Source organism: Sapajus apella, unplaced genomic scaffold, assembly GCF_009761245.1.
Source record: "Sapajus apella isolate SASKATOON/1434 unplaced genomic scaffold, GSC_monkey_1.0 scaffold38, whole genome shotgun sequence".
In the NCBI taxonomy this organism is placed as follows: domain Eukaryota; kingdom Metazoa; phylum Chordata; class Mammalia; order Primates; family Cebidae; genus Sapajus; species Sapajus apella.
Window position 1 is genome coordinate 21,412,383 of NW_022436978.1, and position 9,919 is coordinate 21,422,301.

The 9,919-nt window shown below is 46.6% G+C and overlaps 1 protein-coding gene across 1 annotated transcript in view; it reads right to left on the reverse strand.

The window, feature by feature from the left end:
• Window positions 1-9,919, reverse strand: part of USP13 (ubiquitin specific peptidase 13) — an 88,302-nt gene that overhangs the window by 31,838 nt on the left and 46,545 nt on the right. Inside the window, exons 5-6 of the mRNA XM_032298586.1 lie at window positions 5,151-5,293; window positions 2,966-3,194 (exon numbers count right to left, since the gene is read on the reverse strand). Coding sequence (XP_032154477.1) covers window positions 2,966-3,194; window positions 5,151-5,293 — 372 coding nt within the window. The remainder of the gene's footprint in view (window positions 1-2,965; window positions 3,195-5,150; window positions 5,294-9,919) is intronic.

Consider the following 9,919-nt stretch of genomic DNA (forward strand, 5'->3'; position numbering starts at 1 on the left):
CTCCATGCCCCGATTTCACACCTGGGCTGGGGACACTCCAGGGACTACAATGAAGTACTCCATGTCCCGATTCCACACCTGGGGCTGGGGATACTCAAGGGAGCTTACGGCCAGGTCAGGGGTAAACAAAACCCACGAAGCAAGATCACCTTGAGGTGCTGGCACAGCCAGTGCAATAGGCAGTTTCACGGCTGTCTTGGGCACCTCGGGGAGACTCTCCTGCAGTCACCTAACTCACCAAAGCGTCTTCTGGGTAAACGGGTTTCGTGATAGAAGAAAACCACACCCTGTCCTGCCTCCGTCCTGCCCTACCCTTTCTGCCAAGAACCTCATCCTTGCCTCGCCAAAACAATGTGTCCTCCCGGGTGGAAAGCTTTTTGTTTGTTTGCGTAGCGAACTGCTTCTCGTTTGTTTGTGGCTGTACCCATGGGGACCCGGAGTAGAATTTCATATGGGGCCTATTCTTCCTACGCACACCACACTCTGGCCTAGACTGAGGGACAAGGGCTTCTTTGAAAAACTAAACCTAAGTTGAGACCCCAAGGATGAGGGGCAGTGTCTCAGTGGACAAATACATCCTCATCGGGGGAAAGGAAATCAGGGTCATCAGATCACACTACCATTAAATGCTTGAGTCCAAACCTTCTTGGATTCTGCATTCGCCAAGCAATCTTCTAAATATAATTCCCTTCCCTCAGGAAGGAATGCACTGGTCAAGCGACATCAGCACCCTACTTACTGGTAGTTGTTGCTCTCATTGTGAACTGAGAAACAAACGCCCTGACTTTGAGACTTTGTCTCCTGTGTGCCAAACTGGCCTGCGTGACCCCAGCGCGTGCGGACAATCAAACCGTCAGCCACAGAACCTTCACCAGGAGACGGCTACCCCAGACGGAGGGCACCGTACCCCCGGCCTCAGTGTCCACAGGACTCATCGTGAGACATTTAAGAAAACTTTATGCAGGTTTTTATTAATTTATGTGGCTTTTAAATTAACAGTAAGTTACAGCTAGCAATCTATTAAACAGACTTAAAGGAAACCAAAATAGAATGTACACATCCCATAAACTAATATGAAATTATAATTAGGCAGAAAATCATCACTTTTATTAAAACCAACGCTGCACAACATATGCAGGAATCGAAGCCTGATCTTTTTCAGTCAACATCATTTGAGCTAAATGAATTCACAACCCTTCTCACGGTGTGTGTGATCTGCATTGCCGCTGCCAGTGTTTTATACTTTCTATGATTGATACGGAAGTATGTATTCAAATACTGTCAATTCTATGACAAGGAAAACCTTAAAGGTTCTTTCTTCTTCACAAAACAACAACTATGGAAGATAATTCTTAATAAAGAGTTCTTAAAAAACAATTTTTAAAAACCTAAACCTACAAGAAAATTGGCCTAAGAAACTTGCAAAAAAGAACTACAAAAGGCCAAGAATACTAAGAAAAATATTCAACCTCACTAGTAATGCAAATTAAAACAAGATACCAGATTAGCAAAGGTTATTTTTTTTTAAGTCTTAACGCAAAAAGTTGTCAAGGATTTGTTGAAATGGATACTGTCATATACTGCTGATGAGAATGTAAATTATTACAACTGTTTAAAAGAGAATCTTGACAACTGAAAATTTTGAAGATTCAACCCTTTGTCACAGAAATTTATTCTAAATAAATAACTAGACAAACACAAAAATTTGCATATATTCAACGATGTTCATCAGAATAGAAAAAAAATTGTAACACTCACTGAATAGTGAAATAATTTATGAAACCATCATAAAATACTGAAGAATATTTAATAACATAGAAAAACATGATGTTAAATAGAAAAAATAAGTAACAAAACTTTATACAGTGTGATCCAATTTTTGTAAAAATGTGAGGTGGATGTGTGTGTGTACGTGTGTGTATATGTGTGAATTGATTAACCCTTTAAAAAAAGACTGAAGTGAAATATCTACATTACTAACAGTGACTAGTCTAGAGGGTGGTATCACTACTAGTTTGTATTAATTTATCTAAACTTTCACCTCTGTTTTCTACAGATGTTACACTGAGTATCTGTTGTTACATAATCAAGATGAAAATATAAAACTTTCTTGGCTGGGTGCAGTGGCTCACACCTGCAATCCCAGCACTTTGGGAGGCCTAGACAGGCAGATCACCTGAAGTCGGGAGTTCGAGACCAGTCTGGTCAATGTGGTGAAACCCCACCTCTACTAAAAATACAAAAATTAGCCAGGTGTGGTGGCGGGTGACTGTAATCCCAGCTACTCGGGAGGCTGAGGCAGGAGAATCGCTTGAACCTGGGAGGCGGAGGTTGCAGTGAGCCGAGATCACACCACCGCATTCCAGCCTGGGTGACAGAGCAAGACTGTCTCAAAAAAAAAAAATTGTACAGCTGTGTAATGTATTTGTGTTTTAAGTTAAGTGTTACTACAAAAATGTCCAAAAGTTAAAAAGATTAAGTTTATAAAGTAAAAACATTACAGCAAGAGGTTAATTTATTATTCATAAATGTAACCACGTGTAAGGTGACTCTGCAGGACTGAACACTGAATTCACTCCCCACTCACGCACAGTAGCTGCAGTCCTGCCTGCTCCACTCATGGAAAGTGCCCTTACAGGCGAGCATTTTCCATGTCGTACCATATTGCTGCTGCAGCGTTTCCAGGTTTCGATATGTCCAGATATACAGGTGCTTACCATTGCGTTCACACAGCAGTCAGCACAGGGCCGTGCTGGACAGGTTTGTGGCTGAGGAGCAACAGGCTACCTTGTAGAGCCTGGTTGTGAGGGAAGCTATGCCATCTGAGTTTGTCCAAGTATCCTCGGTGATGTTCACACAAGGAAATCACCTAATGATGCATTCTCAGAGTATACCACCATCCTGGGCTGTCTGAACCCAGAGCCTACGCCCTCCAACCACCTGGATTTGGGATTGGTTAAACCTAAGAGAAGCCAGCGTGTGTCCTCAAGTCAGTAAAGGCACACTCACCTGCCCCGTCAGGAGTGATGGTTCCCAGTTTCACGGCTAGCGGGTAGCCCATGTCTCTGTAATGCTCCAGCGCGTGCCCATTGCCCCCAGAGCTGTCAAAGAACCACTTTCCGCACAGGACAGAGCCGTCGGTCAGATTCAGCCACAGGTTTTCTCGCAGGTCGCATCTGGCACACTTCCAACCACTGCAAAGCCATTGGAGAGCGGTCAGAGCAGCCAGAGAGCGTCGTTTAAAAATTCACCTCTAAGACAACAGAGCGTTTCCAGCAGGCAGGCCACAGCAGAGGCGCGGTGGAATCACAGACACCGGTGCTTCCCCATGTTCTCCCCTTAAAACACTGTTGGCCAGACGCGGTGGCTCACGCCTGTAATCTCAGCACTTTGGGAGGCTGAGGCAGGCAGCTCACCTGAGGTCAGGAGTTCGAGACCAGCCTGGACAACATGGAGAAACCCTGTCTCGATTAAAAATACAAAAAATAGCCAGGCGTGGTGGCGTGCACCTGTAATCCCAGCTACTCGGGAAGCTGAGGCAGAGAGAATTGCTTGAACCCAAGAGGTGGAGGTTGCAGTGAGCTGAGATCATGCCGCTGCACTCCAGCCTGGGTGACACAGCAAGATTCTGTCTCAAAAAAAAAAAACAAATTGTTTCTCCCCCAGAATAGCAGGATGACTCAGCACCCTGCCCGCCACCCAGAGGTGGGCTAGCCCCTCCAGCAGCTCTGAGGGGCTTTTTTACTTTCGAAAACTGACACACAGTTGGGGCTGGGACAGGAGCCCATTTCCTTGCAATTCCTCCATGAGACAGAGGAGCTTGACCAAGTTTGAAATATTAAGGATCTTGTGTGTATAAATGGCTAGAGTTCTAAAGCATCAATCACATGGACTACAACTAGTTTATACAAAACCTGACTCCACTGCAAATCTAAATTAGTTAGAAAGGAAACCAATTTGACTAAATGCTAAATGCCAACTATGTGCCAAGTACCTTCCAGAAGTCTCATCATTTAATCCTAATAAACACCTTTCGGCATCACTGTTTTTACGAACGGAGAAACGGAGGCCCAGAAGTCACCCTCGTTTCCTGAGGCCACACAGCAGGTGAACACAGTGCCCCTGTCAGGATTCAACCAAATCAGACACATTCCCAATCCATCTGCCTCTGTAATCACACCGGCGCCTTGTAAGAGGAGACATGAATGGAGCCCAAAGGCTATTCCAGCCAAAATGTGACAACCGAGGACTTGTGAGTTGGATTCTCCTAAAACAAGACTCTGAGACAAAGCAGTGAAGGAAAATGGCTTGTCTGGGAGGTGATCCCAAGGAAGAGGCGAAGACACAAGAAAGGGCCCGAGCTGCTTCAGGACATGTCAGTAAGCCAAGGTACGCTGTGGGCAGCTGGGCTCCGGCCACGTGGGGAACTGCAGGAGACAGGTATCCCGCCTGGAGGGGCAGGAAGATGGGGTATTACTCCACCCACGCCACAGCCACTGGTTTAGGGCTGCCCCAGGAGGAGGGAGGAAGCTTCGCTCCGATGTTTCTGACTGTCCCAGGCACCAGCCGTACTGGCTTTGGCAAGCAGAAAACGCATTCGAGCCAAGGGTCGCAAGTGCTCGCAACTGGCAGCTTCAGGACAGGGAAGGGCCTGGTGTATGGGCTGAGCACGTTCAGCATCTACTACAAAGGTGCAGACAATTTCAGAGAGAAGTTTTATATTTACTTTCAATAAAAGGCATCTGGGGCTGGGCACAGTGGCTCATGCCTGTAATCCCAGCACTTTGGGAGGCCGAGGCAGGCAGATCCCCCGAGGTCAGGAGTTCGAGACCAGCCTGACCAACATGGAGAAACCCTGTCTCTACTAAAAATACAAAATTAGCTAGGGGTGGTGGCACATGCCTGTAATCCCAGCTACTTGGGAGGCTGAGGCGGGAGAATCACTTGAACCCAGGAGACGGAGGTTGCGGTGAGCTGGGATCACGCCATTGCACTCCAGCCTGGGCAACAAGAGTGAAACTCCGTCTCAAAAATAAAAATAAAAGGCATCTGGTAAGAAAAAATATAACTGCCAATTCAAAAAAGAGAAAACAAATATTCATTTGGCCAGTTTTAGGGAGTAAAGTTCCATTCTGCGACTCGACTCTCACCTTGGAGGAATCCTGACTCCGTTGTCCAGCTGGGTGAGGTTGTTGGCGTATTTGGACACCGGCAATTCATTTTCCCATGTATCTGGGTCCTGCTTTCTGTACGGAGACTTTGAGCTGAGAACGGCATCGCAAGCGATTGTTACCTGTAAGACAAACCCAGATGTGATATAAGAAAACAGTCTGGGAGAATAACAGTTTGCTGGTGAATGCCAAATCCACTAGAATGTGAGTTTAAAGCTGAAGAAATGCACTCAGCAGAGCTGTCACAGGAGCGAGAGCCAGTTTTCCTGCACTGGCCCCGCACCCAGCTCGGCCTGTCCCTGAACTATTGACAATGGCACAGAGAGCAAGAAACTAGATTCATTTTCTAAGCCCAAGCTTAGAGGTCAGATTTAACAGTTCCTGCCACTTAGCAAGCAGGGTGAAAAGTCGGAGTGAACAACATACAAGGGTGAAATCAGACACAGGAATGCCCAGGACTTGCCCAAGTGCTGTGTCTCCCTCACAACGAACGTACGCATCTCAACTCATCACACAACGGCATGTGGTCAAGGGCACTCGAATGGCATGGAAGCAGCCTGGCTCCACTTCTTAATCTGGTGCAAATGTGACCCTGGACGGGAACATGCCTGGGTGTCTCTGTGCCAGACCAGTCCCCATCACGAGCAAATCTGTGATGTCCTGCTCGGCACCGACTGACCGCAGGGGAGGAGGGAATCTGTGATGTCCTGCTCGGCACCGACTGACCGCAGGGGAGGAGGGAACAGGCTCTCTGCCTTCTCCCTGCCCCACTGATCCTGGCCAAATGCCTGTTACCAATTTGCTATTGGCTTAATGATGTAAGCTATTTCCAGCTGTTCTTTAAAAACATATATTCTGGTTGCAAGGTAAACTGGTAGAGCTGCTTTGGAAAAGTTTGGAAGTTCATCAAATAGTTAAACAGTTACCGCATGGCCCAGTAATTCTACCATAGGCCTGCACCCAAGAGAAATGAAGATATGTGTCCACACAAAAACTTGTACACATTGTTCACAATAGCATTATTTATAATAGTCGAAAACTGGAGCTGGGCACAGCGGCTCCTGCCTGTAATCCCAGCACTTTGGGAGGCCGAGGTGGGTGAATCACATGAGGCCAGGAGTTCGAGACCAGCCTGGCTAACACGGTGAAACTCCAGCTCTACTAAAAATACAAAATTAGCTGGGCATGGTGGCATCCATCTGTAGTGCCAGCTACTCGAGAGGCTGAAGCAGGAGGATCGCTTGAGCCTGGGAGGCAGAGGCCGTAGTGGGCTGAGAATGCACCCCTGTACTCCAGCCCGGGCAACGAGAGACAAACCCTGTCTCAAAAAAAATGTTTAGCAAAAAATAAAAATAATGGAAACAACCCAAAAGCCTACGGATATAACAAATAGAATGTAAGATAAAATGTTGTACATATAATGGAATGTTATTTGGCAGTAAAAAGGAATGAAATATTGATACGTGCTACAATATAGATAAACCTTGAAAAGATATTCTAAGTGAAAAAGCCAGTCACAAACAACAGCATATTACATGATGCCGTTTATGTGAAACGCCCGGACTAGGCAAGTCTGCAGAGATGGAAAGCAGATTGCTGAGTGCCGCAGGCTCGGCTTGGAGGAGGCGCTGGAGGACAATGGGGTGTGGGGGTTTTGGTGAGGCAAGAGAAACATTCTAAAATTAGATCGTGCTGATGGATGCCCAACTCTGAATATAATAAAAGCAACTAAATTGCTAAAAAAAAAATTAACAAAATATGTCATGTATATCACTAATATCCTGCACAATGAGCTGACCATTTTCCCCTGAGTGGTACTTCCCCATGTGTCTAGGTCCTGGCATCTGACCCTAGAACCAAGGAAGAAATGAGGAACAATGGAGGAAGTGCCCTCAGCGGCCATGTCACCCCACCTCGCCCACAGGTGAGTCTCAGGAGCCGCGTGTCCACTCCACCCCAGCCCTCCTGGTCCTGGCCACCGTCGTGGTTCCCCCACGGCTGCACGACAGCCTCCTCACAGCGGCCTTTCCTCTGCCCTGCCCTCCTCTCTGCACGGCAGCCAGGGTGATCTGCTGTGAAAACTACATCCTAGCCTTCCCCAGCTTAAAACTCTCCGAGGTTATACTGACCACTGCTGATGGACGACACTGAGCTCCTCAGCCAGGAACAAGGAGGGGTCCCTGGCCTCAACAAGCTTATAATCCTTAGAGATCAGGATACAGTTAAGCCTTTCAAAGCAGATCCTCCCGTTTGTCTCCTGCCACAAAGGCTGCTGCATAATTCGCTTTTTCTTTCCATTATGAAAACTCATCTCCCATCACCTTCACAAGTGCCCACAGAAAAGGGAGCTGAGGTCACCACAAGCCGCTTCCAGGCTTTATGGGTTTGGGACGCGCCACCTCAGCCCTTCTAGCCAGGACTTCTTCCTCGCTCCTGACTGAGGAGCCCAGGGTCATCGGCCAGCAGTGGTGAGAGTTTGGAGCGGAGAAGGGCAGGACCTGAGCTTCACAGCAGATCACCCTGGGGCTGTGGGGCAGAGGGCGGAAGGCCACAGTAAAGAGGCCGTGTGTGGCCCCCTCATCTTTCCAGTCTGACCTGTCATAGCCCCCTTGTTTGTTTCACCAACTACCTGAATCACGTATGTGTCCTCCTTAGGACAGTCTCCGCCCCTCCTAGATCTTCTCTAAGCGTTCTGGTTTGCAGTGCACTTGGACTCTGAACAAGACTCAGACAGAATACTTCTCCTTTGTCTTTGAACATCTTTCTGGCTGACAACCAATAAAATCCTTAGTCTTCTGCGCCTATAAAACACTGACCCAGTGTTTTCAGAGTATCATCCAGAATCACTTAAAGGGCCTTTTCATGGGTGACAGCTGAAGGTCAGGATCCATCATCCCGTAATCACACTGTGAATCCTTTTTCCCGGGGTACATTATCCAAAGTGAAGCGAAAAGACCTTGGTACTAGCCCGGGCTCCATCCCAAGCCGTCAGAAGACTCCAGTTCAGTTCTGCACTGGAACTAGCTCAAACTGGCTCATAAGAGGCCAGCTTTAAATTTTAGGAATTTGGCAAGGTGGTTGCTAAACACAGCCATTATAAAACATTAAATCATACAAACTTACAACTAAATAAAATGGTTTTGAAAAGGTGAGATGGAATCAAAAATTCTTCACTTCCTAGTTGTTTTACTGTATCTTCTTACGAACTATGCGCTCTGGAGGTTTTCTTTACATACATGTCAGCTGCGTGCTGGAAATTCTGTGTAACGGTCTGCTACTGCCAATCTCTTTCCAACACCGAATTCACATGACAGCCAGAAGTCAGCCATGGTGAGAGTATTTATACCATGGAATCAGCAGACACAGCAAAACAGGGCGTCTCCCCTAGGGAGCCCGTTGTTAAACATTCACAAGCAAACCACTGCTCCAATTGCTGGTGTCAAAAATGAAGGCATTGGATTCGAGGCTCCAAGTTCCCTGCTGAGCTCACAGGGCTCTGACTCTGTGAACCCGGCATCACCAGGGGCGGCTTAACGTTCTGGTGGAAACTACAGACTAACTCTCTGAAACTGAAATTCTTCTGTGCCCAGATGCTCAGGAGATGAAGGAAGAACCTGGTGAGGTGCTTTGAGCTCAATACGTTTTGTCATTCAAAAGTTTAAAAAGAGAATTGTCATCGCCAAAAATGTGGCAAAAGCATGAAAAGAAAATATAGTAGCTTCTAGGAAGATAAACCCATCCGTTCCCAGGAGGCAGGCCCAGGCTCTGCCTGTAATGCCCCCAGCCTCATCTTCCAAATAATCCTCTCTTCTTCTCTCATTCTTAAAGTATTTAATACTGAAAGATTCTATATTAAAAATGATTATATATCTTGCTGGATTCAGATGTCTATGGCACTTCTCTTATTTTAAATAAGAGTATTCACATTTCAAATTATAATCCAAGTACAACAATAAGAAAAGGTTTTTTTATTAACTTTTTTTAACATAAAGTCTTATTCATGAGGGAGTGAAAGGAAAATAATTTATCATAACATTGATTCGCAATATGTGTCTTCTCTTCTGACAACAGAAATAATAGTTATATTAAACAAGGCAGTAAGAACTCTCAGTATTACAGAAATATAAGCATCCGTATATAATTTCAGGTAATGGGATGAGGTGAGGCCATTGTGTCCACTAACATATTTTATCCTTGGTAACGGCCACATGACTCAACACGGAATTGGAGAAAGCAAAGGTAATTTAATTCCGCGTGCCATGCTGAACACTGTGCACTTAGAACTAAAGGAAGAGGAACAATAAATAAATATACACAAAATTCTCATTTCTATGGTCTTAGATATAAGGTGGATTGGAGCAAAAGAGAATGAATGGTGGAAACCTTAGTCCCTAATGACAAGGAAACCCCACGCACAAATGTCCCCTCTCGGCAGGGCAAGCGAGCAGATGGCAGCAGAGAGAGTCTCGCAGAAGACCCTGGGACCTCACGAGCTGGCTTTGGTTCCGGCCTAGTCCAAGGAGGGAAGAACGGACAGGCGAGTCTAAACCCAACACACCCTGACCCGCTGCCATCTGTGGCCAGGCTCTGGGAAGCCAAGGTGTGCACAGAGTGGAAAGAGGAAAAGAAACAGGAGACGAGAAAAAACAAGGAAAGAGGGCAAGTGGCACAGGCACGAGAGGGCAGGAGCGAGAGTGGGGACGGTCGGGGTCCTCGGGGGCTCTGCGTGCCCACTCCCGGCGGGTCCT